The sequence below is a fragment of the Sminthopsis crassicaudata genome, chromosome 3 (assembly GCF_048593235.1).
Source record: "Sminthopsis crassicaudata isolate SCR6 chromosome 3, ASM4859323v1, whole genome shotgun sequence".
In the NCBI taxonomy this organism is placed as follows: Eukaryota; Metazoa; Chordata; class Mammalia; order Dasyuromorphia; family Dasyuridae; genus Sminthopsis; species Sminthopsis crassicaudata.
This window is the reverse complement of record NC_133619.1, coordinates 271,995,496-272,019,824: the sequence shown is the minus strand read 5'-3', so window position 1 is coordinate 272,019,824 and position 24,329 is coordinate 271,995,496. Positions and strand designations below refer to the sequence as shown.

The 24,329-nt window shown below is 33.3% G+C and overlaps 1 protein-coding gene across 2 annotated transcripts in view; it reads left to right on the top strand.

Moving 5' to 3' along the window:
* LOC141561334 (amine oxidase [flavin-containing] A-like) overlaps positions 1–24,329 on the top strand; it is a 99,904-nt gene that overhangs the window by 57,359 nt on the left and 18,216 nt on the right. For both annotated transcript variants that reach the window (XM_074300809.1, XM_074300810.1), the window contains 3 exons: positions 18,988–19,092; positions 19,590–19,681; positions 22,603–22,744. In XM_074300809.1, the coding sequence (XP_074156910.1) occupies positions 18,988–19,092; positions 19,590–19,681; positions 22,603–22,744 (339 nt within the window). The remainder of the gene's footprint in view (positions 1–18,987; positions 19,093–19,589; positions 19,682–22,602; positions 22,745–24,329) is intronic.

The following is a 24,329-nucleotide window of genomic DNA, read 5'->3' as shown; positions in this document are numbered from 1 at the left end:
TAATCCCTTATTTCCCAGATGAACAAGCAATTGAGATTCAAGATGAACTAAAAAGAGTTTACCCTACTTGAGGTTCTGAATTCCTCCAGCATTTCTAAATCAAGATAAATCAATATTTATTCATTCTTAGTAAAACTAGCCTTGATTTTAATATATGAAACAGAGAAATTCTGTGGACTTTACATGTTCTTCCAAAACAAGTCAGGATGTAACTTTGTATTCAATGATTTCACTGTGAATATATGCAAATGGAGAAAGTGGCTAAAAAAATGCTCTGGAAAATGTGGTTTCATTTTCAGAAATCAAAGAGTCTCAAATATTGCAGATTATTTAGAAATTTCACACCTTGCCATTATAAATACCATCTTCAAGAAAGAAAAAAGTAAGCTACTAAACAGTGAGCACCAGATAATAGTACATCAAAATTATTTTGGTAGAGGAAATCAAAAAAGAATACTGTCTACTGATGCAGTAGTCACTTCAAAATTTTATCCTTCTAAATCGCTTTTCAAATTCATAATCTTATATCTCATTCTATATCTATAAAGAAGTCTATGACTTTGTCCTTGCCATTAATTCAGATGTGCAGGTGGCTTCCAAATCTATATAACCAGATTCTGAGTTCTAGACCCACATCTTTAAGTGCTTACTCTAAAATTCACCTATGTAATCCAAAGACATCTGGAATTCATCATGTCTACAACAGAAGTCCTTATCATTCCCCTAAACTCTTCTTTATTTCTGTTCAGAGAACTACCATGCTTCCACAAGTTTGCAATCCACAAGTTATTTTTGATTTCTGGCTCTCACCCTTAGTTTTGTCCTATCACCAGGTTTTGTTGATTCCACATCCTCAACATCTCTTTAATGCATATCCATACCCTTTTCTCCTTACTTCATAGCTACCATAGGCCAGGGCTTGATCTCTTTTTGCACAAACTATTGCAACAACTTATTAATTTATTTCTATGCATACAGGTTCTTGTTTCATCCACTCATTTTCTATAACAGCTGTTGAATTGATAATCCAGTTTTAATCATATATCATGTTTTGGAAGCTTTGGTGACTCATGACTTTGTTAAAATACAAACTTCTTGGTTTGGCACTTAAAGTCATTCATAATCTGACTTTCCAGACTATTATTCATTCCAATTACAACAATTTATTAAGTACATAATACTGGATCCTAGAGTTACCAGTAGTATAAATGAAACAACTACTTACAAAGAGTTTACCTTCTAATGGAAGGCACAAGTACATATTGAAATATAAACAAAATAAATAGAAAGATAATGAATATGGTGCACTTAAAGGTGAGGGCACTAATGGTTGGGGGGGAATCAGGAAGGTCTCCATGTAGAAAATAATTATGTCTTAGTTAAATTTAAAAGAAGAGCAGAAATCAGTGAGATGGAACCAGGACAAAAGTAAGAAATTAGGACATAGTGAGCTCTTCTACCTCCTTTTTAAGGAATTTTTTTCATTATTAATGTTTTTTGTTCCCTTTTGCATCACTCTTGTTTCTCTTCTTAATTTTTCCTGTACTTCTCTTACAAAATCCCTTTTGAGCTCTTCCATGGCCCCCAGACCAATTCTTTGTGTTGTTGTTGTTGTTGTGTTGGAGGATTTGGAGGTAGGAGCTTTGACTTTGTTATCATTATCCTGAGTGTGTGTTTTGATCTTCCTTGTCACCATAGTAACTTTATGTGGTCAGGATCTTTTTCTGTTGTCTGCTCGTTTCCCCAGCTTACTTGGCTTTTAACTCTTTGTTAAAGTAGGGCTCTGTTTCCAGAGTGGAGCCTGCAATGTCCCAAATTGCGGGGGTTTTGTACAGTTGTTTTCAGAAATCCTTCTAGGAACCTATAGTCAGCACTGCTACCCCAAATCCGAATATGTGCAAAATAACAGAGTCCTGGGTCACAGCACTAGCAAAGAGACCCCTGCACACTCCCTCTGACCAGCTATTCTAGCATCTCTGCTTGTAGACTGAAATGTTTGGAAGCCATTGCTGCTGTGGTTGCTGTCACTACAGCAGTAGTTGCTGCTACTCTTTTTCAGTGACTCACAAAGCCGGATACTAGTTTCCTAGGGCTTAGTGTGCCATCCTTTGCTGCTGAGTTATCTTTGGTGGTTGTGGACTTAGGGTATTGGAGATTGCTACTGGTTATTAAGCTATAGATTCAAGAGATCGTGGCCAGAGACCTTTGAAGGCCTCAGAGGAGGCAAGCCGGGAAGAGTTGACACTGCAAAGGTCAGTGGTCAAAGGTACTCTGTTGGGCCTAGGAAAGACTAGTAATTGTAACTGCCAGGAGGGCATGCTACAGATTCAGAGCCCCCCCCCCCAACCTATTATTGGTTGCCTGGGGCCTGGGCTGTGCTGGCCCAGCTTTGTACTATGATTGCACTCTAAACCTACCCTAGTGTAATGGATACCTCCTGCCAACTTTCTGTGTTGCTCTTGGCTGGAAAATTGTTCTATTTCATTTTTTTCTGGGTTCTGATACTCTTATATATATATATATATATATATATATATATATATATATATATATATATATATATATATATATATATATATATATATATATATATATATATATATATATAAAGAGAGAGAGAGAGAGAGAGAGAGAGAGAGAGAGAGAGAGAGAGAGGAGAGAGAGAGTCATTATTTGAATGGGTTGTGGGGAGCTCGGGGGAATCTGATGCTCTAAAATTTTTATAAAGTCATTACTTGAATGGGTTTTAGGGGGGGAGCTCAGGTGAGTTCCTTCCTTTACTCAGCCATCTTGGCTCCTTCTCCCAACTGTTGTCATTTTTTTTAAAGAAATCTAATCAACATAAAACACTTGCTTTAAAAACCAAAAAGGGAGCCAAGAGAGCCTATAAGTGGTCTTATCTAGAAAATACTTTTTAAAAAAAATAGTATTTTTTCCAATTACTTGTAAAAATAGTTTTTAATACTCATTTTTTATAAAGCAATCTGATGTAGGTTGTACATGTACACTCATTTAAACCATATTTCCATATTAATCATGTTGTGAAAAAAATCAGGAAAAGAGAGGAAAAACCACAAGACCCATACTGATGAAAATATATGCTTCAATCTGTATTTAGACTTATAGTTCTCTCTGGATATGGATGGAATTTTCCATTCCAAATTTATTGAAATTATCTTGGATCACTGTATTGCTGAGAAGAGATAAATTTATAATATTGATCATCATATAGTCTTGCTTTCTCCTGGTTCAGGTTATTTCACTCAGCATCTGTTCATGTCAAGTCTTTCCTGGGTTTTCTGAAATTAGCCTGCATAGCAAATACTTAATGAAATTGGCAAACAAGGAAGCATGGTAGTAGCCAAGGGTGACATCAGTTTGAATATGCACTCAGTTGTATGGAACAAAAAAAAAATGAATGATTTCAAAAAGGTATTTCTTTCAAGAATTTGGGGGGAGAGAGTTCTTGAAGGGAGAGAGTAGAAAATAAGACTTTTAATGTGAGTTCAAGGTAAGTCAGATCATCTTAAGATGAAATTTGTGAATGAGACTAAAAGAGAAAATCTGAGATAAATTTGTCTCATTCTATTCCTCAAAAAAACCCTAAAAATTAATTCCCTATTCTCTCATATGCTCCAGTTTCAAAGAAGTGAACCTTCTTGTCAAGGCCAACCTATCTGCCTGTGTTCTTGATTCTAATCCTTCTTGTTTCATCCAGGAACTATTATGCCCTTTTTCTTTGTCATGTCTATCTTCTTTTTATTCATGAGCATCCCTTCCTTATAGTTAAAAAATGTCTTCATTTCTCCTTTTCATTGACAGACTGTTAGAAGTAATTGCCTACTACATGCATTATATTAAATTCATGTTCTCATATAATATTCACTTCTCAGCCCTTTGCAGTTTAACTTCTGATTATAGCATGTGAATGAAACTGCCATCTCAATTGTTAAATCCATTGGCCTTTACTCAGTCCTCATTCCTTTTGACTTTTGTACAATACTTGATGTTGTTGATTTCAGGATTCTCTCTCCTCCCTGAATTTTTATGATGACAAACACCTCTTAAATTCCCTAGTTCCTATCAAGATACAGTACAAGTTTCACCTTCTAACTGAGACCTTCCCTGATCTCTTAGTTATAAATGGCCTTCCCTTCTTCCAAACACTTCATATGTCTTTCTTATATAAGATATATTTATTTGCATGCATATTTTCTGTTTCCCCAGTATAATATAAGTTTTCTCTATATATAGATATATAGAACATATATCTTTTTATCATCTTTCTATCTATAGAATATAAATTTGAAAACAAAAGCTCTCTTTTTTGTCTTTCTGTTTTTAATGTCTCATGCAGTCAAATTAAGAACCCTTATTCTTAAAGAAATGGAACAGAGCTGCTATAATTTTGGGGATATACTCTATTTTTATCAGTGATGAATGAATGAATGAATGAATGAGTGGACAGAGTGCTGAGCCTGGAGTCAGACTTTTCATCCTGAATTCTAGCCTCAGAATCTGTTTTACCCTAGACAAATCACTTAAATCTGTTTACCTGAGTTTCCACATTTATAAAACTAGCAGCTAGAGAAGGAAATGGTAAACCATTCTAGTATCTTTATTAAGAAAATCCGAAATGGAGTTATAAAGAGTTGTACTGGACTGAACTTCAACTGAAACCAGTGAATAACAAAACCATAGTATTCTATGTATTTTATGAACATGTGGCAATCTCTTATTACTCAATCTCTCTCACTCACATGCATATATATACACACTCTCCTTCCCCACTCATACTCCAAATAGTTAGCAATTTTGAAAACATGAACTTGTATTTAATTTGATTTTCTTTATATCTCCAATAGTTAATACTGTGCCTGGCATGGTAAAGGTTTAATAAAAGCTGTTGATTGACCAATTGTTGTTGCCTCATTCTTCTTAAGACAATGAGTGATTTTCAAGATATCTAAAAGAAGTAAAAATTAAAAGATTGTGGAAAAGATTTTGTATTAATATTATTGCCTATACCCCAAGCAAGAAATAACAAAAAAGGCATTTATAAATCCTAATACAAATGCCATTGTTTTCATTTTTGTTACTACATTAAGAGTATACTTGTTAAAGATATGAAATAGAAGATGATATAGAAGATTTTCTTTGGTATATGTCATTTTGATAATTACCATAAATGCCACTAAATAACAGGAGAGAGAGAATATCAATGCTTGGCAGTACCAACTGACAAGCCTGGGGAAATGAAACTGTGCTTTGCAATTACAGAGAGATATGCAACTGCTAATCTGGATGCAGTAGAGTGGCATCATATGCATATGTTATTTATTTGAATTGAGCTTACATATAGTATATAGCAATTGTTCATTCATTTCAGTTATGTCAGACCCTTCATGATTCCATTTGGTATTTTTTTGGAAAAAGTTCTGGAGTGATTTGCCATTTTCTTCTCCAGTTCATTTTACAGATGAAGAACTGGGGTAAAGAAGGGTACACAGCTAATAGGTGTCTGAAGCCAGATTTAAGTCCTAATATGTCAGCTCTAGTGCTCTATATTCACTACACTATCTGGTTACTTCCACATAATTATAACATTGACACTAGTTCTGTCTTCTGGGACTAAATAGGTCAAGAATAATCTCCTTTTTCCTTAAAACTTAACGAATTAAATAGGGGGCAAGGAGTAGAGGAAAGGTGACATTGATTCCCATTATGCTTGTAAAATTTCTTGTCATGATATTGAATTTCATCTTGGTTGTCTTCCTTTTGACTGTCGGCTTTCTCCTCTAGTTAAAATTCTCCCAAGTGTAGTCTTATTAGGGCAGGGCATACTAGGAGAGGAGGGAAATTTCCTGTTAGGAACTGTTGTGAACATAAGCTAGCATCATCTCATACCCCCAGTGCTTTGCTCCTACATAGTAGGTATAATTATGATAATCAGTCCCATAAGCTTTATGCTCCTGTCATGTGCCAGACATTTTGTTGAGCACTAGGGATATGAATAATAGACAATTCCTTTGCCTCAATGATCTTACAATCTAATGGGATAAAACAACACACAAAAGGAGGCAGGAACCTGGTAAGTAGGATGGGGAAGGGAACAACAGAGACCAACTGAAGCCAGGTAGAGCAACAGATGCAGAGTAGACAGAGCATTGGATGTGGAGTCAAAATAGACCTGTTTCAAATTTTCATTCAGCTTTGTGTCTGAGAAAACCTCTGAATTTGTGTCTTTTGTCTTCTAAATGAGAATAATTGCCTTATCTATCTTATAGGGCCATTGTGAGGACCACTTGAGATAGATATACACACAAAACACTTTGACAGCCCTTTATTGAGTACTTCATAAATATAAGCTATTTATAATTCCAGTGGATAGCAATCATTTTAGAATAAATGTTCCTATGTGAAATACAATTGAAAATAAGGGTAGAATTGATGTAGCACCTGTGGTAGGTGCTATAGACATAGCCCTATAACTCATTCCCATGATGACCATTTTCATCATTGTATTTCATTAGAAATACAGACTTCTATAATAAAGAAATAGTAGGTGCTTATAAATATTTGTATACTTTTTAACCAACATAGCATGATCTTCAGTGAAAGTCTTTCTTTTCTGATTTCTTGGTATGATTAACCAACAATATTTCTTTCTTTTTTTCCTGTATGGCCTACCTACCTTTCTCCAAAGGCCCTATTTTTATTGAATATCTTCATTGTATGGTTACTAACATGCATTGATGTAGTTATTGTCCCATTAAGGTAAACATTGTTGGTTCTTCATCCTCAGGTTCAGTTATAAGTTCTACTGAATTTGTTTACTTTGTTGAATGACACATATTTAGGTCCAAAATTGTACTCTCATGGTGTCAAGGAGTGGTAACAGTAGTTATCTCCAACTTTGGGGGTAATTTCGTATAACATTTCTTGTGATTAGTGACGGGAGTCACATATTTAGGTCCAAAATTGTACTCTCATGGTGTCAAGGAGTGGTAACAGTAGTGATCTCCAACTTTGGGGGTAATTTCGTATAACATTTCTTGTGATTAGTGACGGGAGTTATAAAGGGGCAAGTGTTTAGGACTTCCATATTCATGCCTTTTTGCATTTCATCATGGTTTACCATCGCAATGTCTCCTTTGGGATAATGATATAATTGGCAAAAGTTGGAAATTGAGTATAGGAATTAAAGGAAAAAAGAGATCCAAACCCTGACAAGTTATGTCCCTGAGTGATAGAAATTCATTCATTCAGAAGAAGAAATAGAGCAATTTGACTAAGGAATAAAAATGTCTCAGATCTGGGTATTCTCAAATTTCAGTCTGTCTAGTTCTTGTTGTAGATAGAGAAGCTAGGTATCACAGTGGATATAGTACCAAACCTGGTGTCAGAAAGATTCAAGAGCTTCTTGAGTTCAAATCTGGATTCAGACACTTATTAGCTTGTCCCTGGGCAAGTCACTTATCCATGTTTGCCACAGTTCTCATTTATAAAATGTGCTAGGGAAGAAAATGGCAAATCACTCCAAAATCTTTGCCAAGAAGAATGGGATATGATTGAAATCATTTAACCAACAACAAATTGTATAAATTTTAAAGATAACATTGAAGAGAGTTTATATGAAGAGAGTAAATTTGATTTTATGTTCCCATGAAAGGATAATATCAGGTAATGATTTAGAAAGTGATAGCTTTTTTTTTTTTTCATTCTTGGACCAGACACTCTTGCTTAAAATGAAGGTGAAAATTGAATAATTAGATAAATTGGGTCTATGTTGACAACCAGCCCAGCCAATTTGGAGCAAAGTTATACCAAATGTTAACTTTAATCATGGCGGGGGACAGAGCTTTACCCAACACTGTCTTTTTAATATGGTAAAAAATTCTTAAACTTGGAAATTTATTTATTTTTTCCACTTAACCTATAAAAACAATTTTAATCCTCTTTTTTTTAAACTTTGAGTTCCAGATTCTTTCCTCTCTTCCCTCCCTCCCCTTCCATTGAGAATACAAGAAGTAGATATAGGTTATACATGTGTAGTTATGCAAAACCTTTCCATAATAGTTATTTTGTGAAAGAAAACTAGACCCAAAAAAATCCTCAAGAAAAATAAAAATAAAGTTTTAAAAGTAAATATCTGTCAATATGTATTCAGACACGATTTCTTTGGGTATGGATAGTATTTTTCATAAGTCTCAGTTGTCTTGAATCATTGTATTGCTGAGAATGGCTGTGTTATTCATATCTCATCATCTTACAATACTTCTGTTACTTTGTACATAGTACATTTCACTTTGAATTAGCTCATAGAAATCTTTCCAGATTCTTCTATGAGCATCCTGCTCATCCATTTCTTATAGCAAACAGTCCAACTTCTTTAATTTCCATATGATTTTCTTTATTGTTTATCTTTTCATGCTTCTCCAGAGTCTTGTATTTGAAAGACCCCACTTGATGGGCATCTCCTAAATTTCCAATTCTTTGCCCCCAGAAAAAAGCTTTATAAATATTTTAATATGTATATGTGCTTTTCCTTTTTTTTTTTTTTTTAATTTCTTTTGGATACAGATCTAATAGTAATATCATTAGGTCAAGGATATGCATGGTTTTATAGCCCCTGGGGCATGGTTCCAAATTACTTTACAGAATGGTTGAATTTACAGTTTCACCAATAGTGCATTAATGTCTCTTTTCCCCCTATCATCCCCTGTTTTTTTTTTTTTTCTGTTTTATTAGTCAATCTTAAGGTATGTGATAGAATTGTTTAATTTGCATTTCTCCAGTCAGTAGTGAGTTAGAGCATTTTTTCATATGACTGTAGATACTTGATTACATCATCTGAAAACTTTTTTATCTTTTGAACTATTTATTAATTGGGGAATGGCTCTTATTTTTATACATTTGACTTAGTTGCCTGTAGTTTGAGAAATGAGGCCAGTATTAGAGAAATTTGCTTCAATTTCTTTTCACAATTATTCTTGCTAACTATTTTCCACCTATTTATTAAACTGTCTCTCTCCTTTCACTCTGTCTCTTCTCAAAAATGTTTTGCTTCTGGCTATCCCTCCTCCAATCAGCCCTACCTTTTATCACTACCACTCCTTTCTCTTATTCTCTTCCCCTCCTACTTTCCTTTTGGGGGTAAGGTTAATTTCTATATCCAATTGAGTGTGTGTGTTATTCTCTCTGAACTAATTCTGATATAAGTAAGATTCATTACCTCCTCTCTACCTCCCCCAATTTCCCTCTGCTTTTTCTTACTCTTTTTTATGTATAATTTACTTCATTCTACTTTTCCCTTTCCTTCTCTCCCAAGATATTATTTTCTCACCCCCTTAATTTCAACTTTTTAGGTATTACCCCTTCACATTCAACTTATACCTGTGTCCTCTCTCTCTCTCTCTCTCTCTCTCTCTCTCTCTCTCTCTCTCTCTCTCTCTATATATATATATATATATATATATATATATATATATATATATATATATACTCTCCCTAATTGCCTTAATAATGAGAAAGTTCTTATGAGTTGTATCATCTTCCCATGTAAGAATGCAAACAGTCCAACTTCATTAAATCCTTTATGGTTTTCCTTTTCCGTTTATCTTTGTATGTTTCTCTAGAGTCTTGTATTTGAAAGTCAGATTTTCTATTCAGCTCTGGCTTTATCATCAAAAATGCTTGAAAGTCACCTTTTTCTTTGAATATCTATTTTCCACCCAGAACCACAATAATCATTTTTGCTGGTATGTGATTCCTGATTGTAATCCTAGCTCCTTTGCCCTCCAGAGAATCATATTCTAACCCCTCCAATCCTTTACTGTAGAAGCTGCTAGATTCTATTTTATCCTGACTTTGGCTCCACCATACTTAAATTGTTAATTTTTTGGCTGCTTGCAAAATTTTCTCCTTGACCTGGGAGCTCTGGAATTTTGGGATCTCTTTCAATTGGTAATCAACGAATTCTTTCAATTTCTATTTTACTCTCTTGTTCTAGAATATGAGGGCAGTTTTCCTTGATAATTTCTTGAAAGGGCTCTTTTTTTGATCATAGTAGTTCAATAATTTTTGAACGATTTCTCCTGGGACTGCCAACCCAGGACTGTGACTTGAATTCGAGTATGGGCAAAACAACTGAGTCCTGCCTCATTGATAGCAAAGAAACTCCTGTAGTTTCCTTCTGTTTTAACCCCCTTACCTTTTGTGAGCTGAGAGCTCTGCAAATTCTTGCTGGTTGGAGCGAATATAATAAAGATGACAATACTCCCCAAACTAATCTATTTATTTAGTGCTATACCAGTCAGACTCCCAAGAAACTATTTCAATGACCTAGAAAAAATAACAACAAAATTCATATGGAAGAATAAAAGGTCGAGAATTGCAAGGGAACTAATGAAAAAAAACTCAGAGGAAGGTGGTCTAAGTGTACCTGATCTAAAGCTATATTATATAGCAGCAGTCACCAAAACCATTTGGTATTGGCTAAGAAGTAGACCGGTAGATCAGTGGAACAGATTAGATACAAAGGGCAAAAAAGGGTACATCTATAGCAATCTAATCTTTGACAAACCCAAAGATACCAACATTAGGGATAAAAATTCATTATTTGGAAAAAACTGTTGGGAAAACTGGAAATTAATATGGCAGAAATTAGATATGGATCCACACTTAACACCATATACCAAGATAAGATCAAAATGGGTCCATGATTTAGGCATAAAGAGGGAGATAATAAATAGATTAGAGGAACAGAGGATAGTCTACCTCTCAGACTTGTGGAGGAGGAAGGAATTTATGACCAGAGGAGAACTAGAGATCATTATTGATCACAAAATAGAAGATTTTGATTACATCAAACTAAAAAGTTTCTGTACAAATAATACTAATGCAAACAAGATTAGAAGGGAAGTAACAAATTGGGAAAATATTTTTAAAAGCAAAGGTTCTGACAAAGGTCTCATCTCCAAAATATATAGAGAACTGACCCTAATTTATAAGAAACCGAACCATTCTCCAATTGATAAATGGTCAAAGGATATGAACAGACAATTCTCAGATGAAGAAATTGAAACTATATCCACTCACATGAAAGAGTGTTCCAAATCACTACTGATCAGAGAAATGCAAATTAAGACAACTCTGAGATATCACTACACACCTGTCAGATTGGCTAAGATGACAGGAACAAATAATGATGAATGTTGGAGGGGATGTGGGAAAACTGGGACACTGATACATTGCTAGTGGAGTTGTGAAAGAATCCAGCCATTCTGGAGAGCAATTTGGAACTATGCCCAAAAAGTTGTCAAACTGTGCATACCCTTTGACCCAGCAGTGCTACTACTGGGCTTATATCCCAAAGAAATACTAAAGAGCGGAAAGAGACATATATGTGCCAAAATGTTTGTGGCAGCTCTTTTTGTTGTAGCTAGAAACTGGAAGATGAATGGATGTCCATCAGTTGGAGAATGGTTGGGTAAATTGTGGTACATGAAGGTTATGGAATATTATTGCTCTGTAAGAAATGACCAGCAGGAGGAATACAGAGAGGCCTGGAGAGACTTAAATCAACTGATGCTGAGTGAAATGAGCAGAACCAGAAGATCACTGTACACTTCAACAACAATACTGTATGAGGATATATTCTGATGGTAGTGGAAATCTTCAACATAAAGAAGAGCCAACTCACTTCCAGTTGATCAATGATGGACAGAGGTAGCTACACCCAGAGAAGAAACACTGGGAAGTGAATGTAAATTGTTAGCACTAATATCTGTCTGCCCAGGTTACATGTACCTTCGGAATCTAATGCTTATTGTGCAACAAGAAAATGGTATTTACACACATGTATTGTATCTAGGTTATATTGTAACACATGTAAAATGTATGGGATTGCCTGTCATCGGGGGGAGGGAATAGAGGGAGGGGGGATAATTTGGAAAAATGAATACAAGGGATAATATTATAAATATATATATATATAATAAAAAAAATAAAAATAAAAATAAATAAAAAAAAAAAAGAATTGGATTCCGAAGGTATAAGTAACCTGGGTAGAAAGACAGTAGTGCTAACAGTTTACATTCAATTCTCAGTGTTCCTTCTCTGGGTGTAGTTGTTTCTGTCCATCATTGATCAACTGGAAGTGAGTTGGATTTTCTTTATGTTGGAGATATCTACTTCGATCAGAATATATCTTCATACAGTATTGTTGTTGAAGTGTATAGTGATCTTCTGATTGTGCTCATTTCACTCAGCATCAGTTGCATGACCTTTAATTCTCAAATATAACATCTTATTTCTTAAATCTCATTCTTTTTTAACCTTCCTCTAGTATTTGACATGTTGATCACTTCCTCCTCCTAAATATTTTCTTCATTCTGGACTAATGTAATAAATAGAGTGCTGATTTGGAGTCAGAAAGGCCTCTCAAGTTTAAATCTGGTCTCAGATGCTAGCTATGTTGCAAGTCAAGTATTTAACTTCTGTTTGCCTCACTCTCCTTAACTGTAAAATAAAGATAACAGCAGCTAACTAAGGTTGTAAAGGTGAACTAGATAATATTGGTTAAGCAATTTGCACAGTGTCTTGCTTGAACTTGGTAAAAAAAAAAATGTTTATCTTCTATCCCTATTTGCAGTATTCTTTGCTAGATAAACACAATGGAGCAACTTTTTTTTGTCTTTATATACTCGGTAATCTCATCAACTTCCATGGAGTAATATCTAGCTCTCTCTCTCTCTCTCTCTCTCTCTCTCTCTCTCTCTCTCTCTCTCTCTCTCTCTATATATATATATATATATATATATATATATATATATATATATATATATATATATATATATATATATATATATATATATATATATATCTTCTGATTTGAATCTCATATAAACAGTTAACTATTAAACATTTTGAACTGGATATCTCATGTATACCTCAAACTTAACACATTCAAAACAAAACTCATTGTCTTTCCCCTTAAACTATGGTTCTTCTATATTTGTTTATTACCTTTAAGGATATCATTATTCCAGTCCATCATGATCAAAACCTTAATATCTTTCTTGAAACCTTACTCTCAATAACCCCACAAATATAATATTTTCCTTTTTTTCTTTTTATTTTCATATCTTTCACATTAATTCCCTTCTTTTTACTCAACATAGCTACCATTCATGTTTATTTCCTGATCAGTTCTGACTAAGACAGAAATATCTCTTAATTGTTCTTTCAATTCCAGTCTTTCTTCACTATAATCTGTTCTTAATTATCAATGGGATTTTCCTGAAGTACATGTATCACATTGTCTTTCTCCTAATCAATAAGCTTTGTAGTTCCCTATTGCCTTTAGGATCAAATATAGTTTTCTATTTGGTATTTAAGGTTCTTCACAACCTAGCCTGACCTTACCTTTCTAATCTTTTTTACTTTTTATTCCCCTTTATATACGCTTAGGTCCAGTCACCCTTACACAGTGTCCCTACACAGGACATTCCATCTCACATATTTGGGGCTGTGTGCATTGGCTATTTCCTTGCCCAAACTATTTTCTCTTCCCACCTTCTGTCTATTCCCAAGTTTACTTGTTTTCCTCTAAGATTACTTGTATCTTTTTTGTCTGTTTTTTTTATTTGCATGTAGACATATATGTATCTGATATATTATCCTACCCAAATTTGAACTTCCCTAAATGTATTTTAATTTAAAAACCTCAAAAGATGAATACTTTAAAATGTTCATTAGTGTAATCCATTGTATTGTTTTGTAACTCTGATTTCATTATTTCTAACTATAGAAACCCTCTTGTTGTTAAAGATCTAAACTGTTCCTGATCTGTTTTCTGTGGATAATAAGGAAGATCATTTATAAAATACCCGGTCATTTGATATTGCAAATTGTTCCTAATACTGTATTCACAGATGAAGGTCCCAGCAGTTAAAAGTAGAGGCTGAGTCACTTCATTAAGATTATAAGCAGTAAAAATTACTGCAAATATCTGATTTGCACTTCAGCATCTGAGTGTTTTAAGTATCTTGACTTGCCAGCAAGCTTGATAAGAAAAACCAGTATAGTCTAACAAGTTAAGTTATCACAGAAAGCCTGGAAATGACAGCAATTTACAACCTTTTAAAAATGTCCTTAAAGATAATGTGCCATAATATTTGCATTCTAAATTTGAGGAATCTGAGGTGCAGTTTAGGTGAGCTTGGTCTTGAGGTCATCAAGCTGGATAATGGTAGAGTTGAAGCTAGAATCCAAATTGTCTGTTACATCTTCAGTGAATTTTTCTCTTTGATTGTTTTTCAAAGCAAAGAAAATTTAACTATATACAATTTTTATGTAATTTTAGTCATGCCATGGATAAGCCACTGGACTTTACTAATATGTCAGACCTACAAAACTGATGCTTTAAAAAAGCTTTTAAAGAAATATATATATATTTTTTAAATAAAAAGGAACAGCAGTAAAAATTTCTAACAATGCCAAATGATAAATGCCTGCAGTTGTTTACTGATGTGCCAATACTTGGCTTACCTTGAAAAGCCCAACATAGTAATGTCATAAGTTCAATAAATGATTATCTTTTGAACAGTGTTCCCCATCTCTTATCACAAATAAGGGTTGGTTTAAACAGTACTTACTGTAAACAGGACCCAAGAAGCTTTGGTATTCTTCCAAGGACATTGTGTTCTGCTTAAAACACAATGATTCTTATGGCTTTGCAGAAGACTTTTTCTCTTGAGATGGGAGAATTGGCCATAGGAAAAGTAACTAGAATCTCAAAAACCTAAGACTTGAGGAATTATGTGCTTATTCTTCAGGTGTCTGATTTACTAATACTTCTTTAATTTCTATTAATTCTTTAATTTGCTAATAATACTAATTCACCAAAATCTTTATTCATGAAAAATGTGTGATGATCAAGAAGTCTTTGAAATCCTGATCCTAATATTATACTAACATATCTGAGAGCACTAGCTATTCTAGAGAATGCAATCAGTCACCATTTTAGAGCTTTTCTCTTCTGCTTCTGCTTTTTTTTTTTGTCCTCCATAAATTTTCCCCAAAATTGAAGTTGTTAGAGGCTTAGGATTTTCTGTTTAACAGAAGGAGGTGGGCTTTGACCTGAGTTTCTAAGGATTCCTTGGAAGCTAAGACATGGAAGAGAAAATACCCATATTTAGGAGGTGAAGATCTTGAGTAAAGAAGAGCAGGTATATCAGCATGGCTGAATCATAAAATGGGTGAAAAAGAATGAAGTGTAAGAATACTCTAAAAGTAGGAATAGTGCAGGATTTTATATTTGATCTTGGAGATAATTGGTAACCACTAGAGTTTACCGAGTAGAAAAGTGACATAGTTTAGACCTTAACTGTAGTTATCAGGTGAGTGGAGAATGCATTAGAACAAGAGAGCTCTGAGGCATACATGTAGACTACTTGAAGAAAGTCAGTCTGGCCAGCTGCACAGATTAAGGAATCTCTAGGTAAATCTCTGAAGGTAAATGTACATCTTGACAGCATGTGGAAATGGGTGCTTATTCTCAGGACTTACAACCTGTGCTGGTAAAACATTTTAATGTAATTAGATTGAGTACTGGACTAGAAGTCAAGAAGATCTAAATTTGAATTATGTCTTTGGCACTTAATAGCTATATGACCTTTGGCCATCTAATTAACCTTTTTGTCTTTCCTCATTTATAAAATGGAAATAAATAAGAGCACCTGCCTTATATGACTGTTGTGAGAAATGTGCTAATGTATATAAAACATTTTGCAAATCTTAACACTATGTAAATGTTAGTTATTATTGTTATCACATCCTCCAATTTTTTGTTGATTTGTTTCTCTGTCAAAACTTGCAGAAGGCTGAAACTATCAGGCTCACCTTTTTACATTTGCAATTATTTAATATGATAGATTTTCCTCATTTGATAAAAAAAAAATGTTAACATCAAAATGTTTTTCCCCTCCTGTGGTCTTTGGATTGATCTGTATCCATTATCCAACTATTTTAAGTTTTACTCTCTTTTTATTAATTTCCATGTGTTAAATAGATGTTCATTTGTTTACATACTTAGTCACCTACATAGAGACTCTTCTATTTATTTTTCAGAAACCAAATTCTTTGGTCTTCAGGGCAATATGCAAAGTACAGTTATTCTGTGTGGCTAGGGAGTTTAAACTTAGGGATGTGGGGAAATATTTGTTTAATTTTATCTAAAACATTCTAAATGTTCCCCAGAGGCATATTTTACAGCAAATTGAAAAGAATCAAATGGAACTGCTTATTTTACATTGAGTTATTTTTTTTCAAAAACATTTGTGTTTTTGTGAGAAAATGTGAACTAAGTACTAGTTAAGAACTGTAACAAGAACTAGCTGTTCAAAGAGCTACCAGTGAAATTCTTTGCCAAATATAGCATCTTAATAAGTATCTCTTTTCCCCTTCCCTTCTTTGTTTTGTAAATAGATTCTGTATCATTGTCTTTTTTTAGAGTACATGGAATATTTTGCAGGATCTTCTTTTGAATTGTCCAAATACATTTTCTACTGTTCTTCCAAATCTCCACCTATTTCTTAAAAACAAAGCTGTTTGCTAAAGATTTACAGATAGTCATTCTCTCACAACAGAATTGACTTGCCCCAGTTATTTATAAAATGTTTTAAAATATTTTTTCTTCTAAATAATAGTAACTGTCAATGAAAACAGTTCACATATACCTAGAATCATGAATTCTGTTATCTAAAGTTTGTTTTTAAGTATAACTATTGATTTTAACAAAACTATTAACAAAAAGTGTCCTATTTGCATCTTTGTCTCTTTACTCTTTTTTGTGTTTTTTTTTTGGGGGGGGGATAAATTATATTCTTTACATATTATTTTATTTATTTATTAATCATATATTGTTCCATATAAAATTTTCCATAGTAGTTGGCATTTTTCATATTTGCATTATATTCCTTACATATCTGTTCAGGAAATCTTCAGCTGTTCCAGTCATTAGATATTGATTTATAAATAGAAACAATTATGGTACGAATACTTTCAATATTTTTTTTCTTTCAGGAACCTTGCAGTCCTACTAGTAACCCAATTGTCTCACCAACATTGAATTTATTATTTCTAATTCCCTTTGGCACTTATTGTGTATAAGATGAAAACCCACAGATATTTGAACTTCTATTTTCCCAGTTAATAAAGAGGCTAAACATATTTTTATGTTGTATCTTTCTTTTTAAAATCTTTGAAAATAGAGTACTTGGGTTCAGATCTCAGCTCTGCCATTAGCTATATGACCTTGATCAAGTTGAGATCCTTAAATCTGAGGAAAATGAGGAGGTTGAATTAAATGGCCTTTATGGTGCTTTTATCTTTCTGTGACATAATCCTAACTTATTTGTTCACATCTCAGCCATTTTTCCTTTAGAAAGTAGATTGTAGGGGGCAGCTAGGTGGCACCAGCCCTGAATTCAGGAGGACCGGAGTTCAAATCTGATCTCAGACACTTAACACTTCCTAGCTGTGTGACCCTGGGCAAGTCACTTAACCCCAGTCTGGGGGGGAGGGGGAAGAAAGTAGATTATACTCTTGATTCTTTAATTTTTTAAGATGTCTCATTTTTATCAGAAATATTAATAGTAAATATTTTCCCCTAATATGTTTCTTTCCTTTAGAATGTATTGCTTTATAAACTATTTTTAGCAGTTCTGATACATTTTGTTCTAATAATTTTCTTCAATTCATTGAAAAGATAGAATTTCTCTCAAAGTGTGATAGATATATTACAACTTTTATTAGTTTTTATTATTTGATTATTGATGTATTTGGTTTATTTACTGTATATTATGTGAAATATGGACTTAGTCATATCAACTTTATTCATTGGTATACTCCTTAATGTTTATTATCTTCAATTTATGAGCTGCTAGTCTATTGCATGATTTATGTTCTTGTAAGTTTTTGGTTCTGGTCCATTTATATATTTTCTATGTTTTGTCTATATAATTTAATAAGTTAATGCCTTTCTCTCTAAAGTTAACTTTTCAAACTACTTTCTTGTATACAAGTATCTTGTATATACTTAAATATGTGCATACTAGTTTTTTTCCTATTCAAATGTAAGTTCTTTCACTTTTGTTTTTGTATGTTTAATCACAGTATCTAGCATATTATAGATTTAATAAATTGTTGATTAATAATAATAATTAAAAATTAGGTCACTTAATAATACTATCTTTGGTATGAGACATTTTTTCTAAGTATAATTTTCCTTGATTTCCATTTATTCAGCCTCATACACTTTATAAGTATATCTAAACATATAATTTTTTTTATTTTAGTAAAAACATTTTAAGGGGAAATGGTTAAAAACACCTTATAGATAATCTCACCTCATTTTATCTAATATAATACAACACTCACTATAATACTCAATACATAATAGCTACTTCATAAATAATTGCTGATTTATTTTTCCACAATTTTAAAACATTGATAATTTCCCATTGCTAGACTGGCTACAGTATCAAGGCTAAAAAAACACAATATTAATGTTTTTAATGACCCTTTGTAGTCTAGAGACTGTCTTCTCCTTTTCACTCTGATCTGAATTAGATGTGGATAAAATTTTAATTCTTTTCAATTTTTTATTAAATCAGGATAAGTATTAGTTTTGTCAGGTGATAAGAATATATTAAACTACTCCTTTCTAAAATCATAAAAATAGCTATCTTGATCTCATCTGTTATCAATAATAGTGAAATTTTGTTTCTCTTATTGAAAATTTTCAGACTAGATACATGTGATAATGTAAATAGTTGTCCTCATTGATTTTACCAACCTATTGGCTGCTGCTGCTTACAGTTTACTTGAAAACAATTTTTCTTGTTTTTGTTGTTATAATTATCAATTCTTAATTCAAAGCATTGTATAACCTAATATTTTTTCATGATTTTTATGTTAAAGGGAAAATCTACAGTCTTCCGAGGGACATTTCCTCCTGTGTGGAATCCCATAGCATATCTTGATTACAACAATCTGTGGAGGACAATAGATCATATGGGGAAAGAGGTATGATGGGAATGAAGTTTCCATCAGAAATTTATCGAGTAACTATATATTTTATAGTTCAACTATATCAAATAGCTTTGAATAGTCACTTCCTATCAGGAACTGTGGCTCTAGCATATAGTGCAAAGGTATTAGCTCTGAACTCAGTACCTGTATTCAAATCCTACCACTTTGAATCAGAGGAATTCTATCTCTATAGCTAATCTTCCCATACCTTAATTTCCTTATGTATACAATGAAAGGGGGTTGGACTAGATAGATCCATGATCCTCATCTATAAACTGGCAAATATATATATTTTTTCATAAGTTAACCACAGATAATATGATAATTGAAATTCACCTCCCCACCTTTCTACATTTAACATATCAACTTACTATGTAGTAGAATCTCTTTGTAACTGGGTGATTAAGAAAGATTTTCCATTTAAGGTTCAGCATCACTCTAAAGAGGAATACAGACATATTCCCTAAGTAATAAAAATGTTTTTCTTTCAGATTCCCGCTGAGGCTCCCTGGCAGGCACCTCATGCTGAAGAATGGGACAAGATGACCATGAAGGAGCTTATTGAAAAAATCTGTTGGACAAAGTAGACCTAATTTAATTTTGGAATTGTTTTTATGTTTCCCACTTCTCTTTAGTCACTGCCTATTGTGATTTCCATAGTAATTTAGAAGAAGAAAATGAAAACAACACTTGTATTCCTTTTTAATAGCAACCTTAAAGGAACTGTTCTTACACTTAGATAAGGGATCCTTATCCTCTTCTAAAGTGTAGAAATCTGGAGAGGTTTATGAGTTCCTTCTAAGAAAAATATTTCAAAATGTATAGAAGTAAATCTTTAGAATTATAAAGAAGAACCATTATATTGAGACATAGTTATCAGAAGCTCTAAAAGAAGAAATATAATTAATGTAGAAGAACTTTTTATAGGGTAGAGTTGTCCAAGATTATGAAAAAACCGTCAAGCTGCCCCGAGCAGCTCAGAAATATGCTCCATATAGTTATAGCAAATGAGGGCTCTCACTATTGGGCTTTATTAATGTATCCTTGAGTACAAGCCGGATCTTTTCCAGGAAGCTCAGGAAAACTTGGATTCAAAATCACTCTGAAAAATCTATAGCTATGCAACTCCAGGCTCTGTCACTTCATTTTTCTCAGCTTTGATTTTTCTCATCTGTAAAATGAACATCATAATAGTAACTCAATTCAGAGGTTGCTGTGAAAATCAAATGAGAATACCATTATGTCAAGTCCTTTACAAAGCTTCAAGCACTTGTATGATGATGGTTGTTCTCATTTTAGTCATGTCTGACTCTTTATAATCCCATTTGGGGTTGTCTTGGCAAAGATATTAGAGTAGTTTGCCATTTCCTTCTCCAGCTTGATTTACAGATGAGGCAAGCAGGATTAAGTGACTTGCCCAGGGTCACACAGCTAGTAAGGGGTGTTTTTGAACTCAGGGCTTCCTGATGCCAGGTCTGCCTTTTTTAACTCTCCCACTGAGCTGTGACAGTGCTATAGGAGATGTCAACTCTTATAAGTCTCAACATGGGATGCAGTTATGACTTGTATAATTCTTCCTTATACACATTATCCTCAATCTCTTTAAATCATTTGACAATGCCATGTGCAGAACATTGTGAGTCTTTTTATTATTTTAGCTCCTCATTCCAAAGAAAGAAATGTTAAATGTTTTGAATCAAACTTACCCTGGCACTTTGATTTCACTGGAGTGAGGAAAGAACCAGATACCAAAAGTAAAGAGGAATTAATTAGATCACCAAAGTGATCCAAAGTGCCCCTTATTACAGTAGGTGTTTAATGCTTTAGGCAAAGACTCTGATGATAAAATTAGAAAACATTATGAATGTGTATTATCTTTGTTATTATTGCTCATTAGAATTTTAGCCTTAAGGAGATTATTTCTGTCATTCTTTCTCTGTTGTTAAATAAATTTTAAAGTACCCATGAGTATATTCTGCCCATGCAACTCTCCTTTGAGCCTGAAGAATGCTGGACAAAAAACTCTTGGCTTAAATAACATCTGATTTTCCTAGAAGGAATTACATAATTACATGCAAAAATTACAGTACTGAATTAGATTGATTGGGGAAATTGAAACTAAATTGGTGGCACATCTGAATTGTAGCTTACTTTCAAAGAAAATATAGTTTTATGATTTTCACTTCTCTGCAGTAAAACAAACAAATGGCCTAAGGCAGTAGTGTCAAGAAAAAATTGTATGGCTTTAATGAATTCGTAGCGATCACTTCTAATGAACTCATTTTGCTAGGTATACAGGATAATTGCTGTTTAGGGCTTAGACATAGTTTCAACCTACCTCACTGGGCTGTTGTAAAGGTTAAGATTTTTTAAGTCATTCTAGAAATATGAGTTGTTATTGTTCTTTGAATGAGATTTTACTTTTAAAGGCCCTCTTTGTGTGCATAGAAAAAGTATTTTAGTGTAAGCTTGGGGTTATCTAAGATTAATGATCCCTGAGTTCTCTTTTGTCCTTCCTCCAGTATATGGTCCCTCCTTTTGTAGGAAAGGCTTGGTCCTACAAAAGGGTAGAAAGGTTTGGTCAGAATGCAATGAAAATCAGTTTATCTTTATTCCCAGACAAAACCTATAATTAAAGTGCAGACATCAAATAAACATGATTTAAAAAGAACAGGACATTCCCAAGGGTAAACCATGCCAATTTGCCCAAGCAGTGATGAAGTAGGGCCGGGAAGGAAGTGAAGAAGAGATAAACTAGGAGATTCCAGGAGTGCTAGCCATCAGGACAACAGCAAAAATTTTTTGTGGTCAGGTCACTATTTAAGCTGTTCAATAAGCTAGACAGTACTTCAGTTACTCAATTTGGAATTGCAGTTATACTTGCAATTGTTTGATTTCTGACATTGTTTCATGTTTGTATCCTAAAGGCCTTTTACCCTAAAGAACTCCAAAACTCCCCAGTATCATGTTCATATCACAAAATTAAAGAGATTTTCTTTGCAATTCCTACCTATGAACTTGTTCTTTGTCTAAAAACAATTTACATCTATGGGTTACTCAGATTTTTGGCTATATAAGCAAGTAGGGATCATAATAAACTAAAAATAAATATAATAAATATTTTGTCAGTTTAAGGGCTTAAGGAAAAATTCCAATTGCAAATGTATCCATATAGGCATTTTCCTCTTTGTTAGCCAGGATCCTATTGGCTGTTAACAAGCATGTTGAATATTTAGGTTATTGTAATATTAGAAAGCCAATGGTTTTCTGAAAGTAGGTCAGACTTTGTTCTCCCATTCAATGACTCTCCTCTCTCCTTAATCCAACAAAGAGATTAGGAAAAAATAAGAAGATACATACTTTAGGGGGTAATAGAAATATATACCAAAAAAAATCCAAGAATAGATGATTAATGATATATAAAGTCTTATAGCTCATTATATGTGTGAACATAGATTTGTTTTTTTTTTCTTTTTGTTTGTTTGTTTGTTGTTCCTTTGGCAGAACTGCCAGGCAATTTGCTTTTCTTTTTGTGAATATCAACGTTACATCTGAACCTCATGAAGTTTCTGCCCTCTGGTTCCTGTGGTATGTGAAGCAGTGTGGGGGCACAACTAGAATATTTTCTGTCAGCAATGGGGGTCAGGTATGCATTCTTACATTTAAGTGTAACTTTGTGACAGATTGACATTGGTATCTTAATGACTGTCTTAATAATTTAGTGAATGAGTAAATGATTGGTTGAAAATTCTATTGAGTGCTTTTTCAAAAGTCATTTCTTATTTTCATTTTCATTACTGAAAAGAAAAATTTAAATATTAAAAGATGTTTTCCCCTTTGAGATCAATGTCTTTTAAAAATTAGAGGGATGTACTTCAATCAATCCAGCTTTGCTTAATTCTGGAATGTATTTTCTCTCACTCTATTATGATGATGTAGTATTGTGAAAAACTTGGCCTTGGAACCAGGAAAACCTGAATTCACTTCCTGCCTGGAACATTTTGGCTTTGTGACCCTGATCTAATCTCTCAGTGCTCAAAACAACTAGGTCTCAACCTCAATTATACAAGACTTTCCTTACTTAGAAGTCCAGTATACCAAATAATATCCTAATCTCCTTTATAACCTGTTATGTTATCTTCCATAGTTAATTTAAAGGAAGACTGTGAACTCAAATTGTGTCTTTAATTTCCTAGTTAACCCCTGCCATGAATTCATATATATATATGGAGATATATTTAGCCTCAACAACTCTTGGCATAACCAATAAATATGCACCTAATGCCCATCCAAAATGGTTGTACCTGTTTAAAGTAAAAAATATTCAATTCATTTCCCAAAATAGTTTATGAATAAAGTGTGGGTCGTGCCTTACTCTGAGGGCCTTTTCTATGAAATGAATAGATGAGTGTGGGTACTAAGGTATGAATATGTACCCTTCAAGTTATTTCTGTACTTTATGGATGGAAGCTTGCAAGTGGTCTTGGACCTCAAGAAATTCAGAACTGGTTGGAAAACAAGTTGAACCCACATGAAATTATTTCATACTTATGTGGTCAAAAAAATTATCTGATTTCTTTTTCTTACCAGTAAAGCCAACAATTCAACATTTTAAACATCAGAACAAACAAGAGAAATTAATAATATCTTCATAATTGTAATTTGGAGAAGGAAAACAATAGTGATTACTGCTGGTCTTTCAATTTTGAATCAGCATCCTAGTTGCAAATACTCCATGTGATTCTGACTTAATCCTTTCCCTATCCAAGTATAATAAATATAATGACCTTATGTTTGCTGGACTTGAAATCAGGAAGAATCATCTTTCTGAGTTCAAACTGAGACTCAGACCTAGCTATGTGGCAAGTAACTTGACTCAAGAGTGTCTCAAAAGAAAATGACAAATCTCTCCATATCTTTGCTAAGAAAATCCCTTATAGGTTCATAAAGAACTGGACACAATTGTAATGACTGAACAATACTTTTTGATACTAGATAATTACAACTTCATTGCCTTTTCAAAATCAACCCCATTGGTTTCCTTAATTCTTATTAAAGGCATTTGATTTTCTATATTTGTAGGTTTAAGCTATTTTTTTGTGATAGCAAGATGTGATGATAAAAATATATAGAACCATAAGGTCTGTGGCCATGTTAAATGAGTAAATGAGTCAAAACGGTTGAAAACTTTTAATTCAGTCAATTCCATCAAAATATTGCCTAAGAAATGA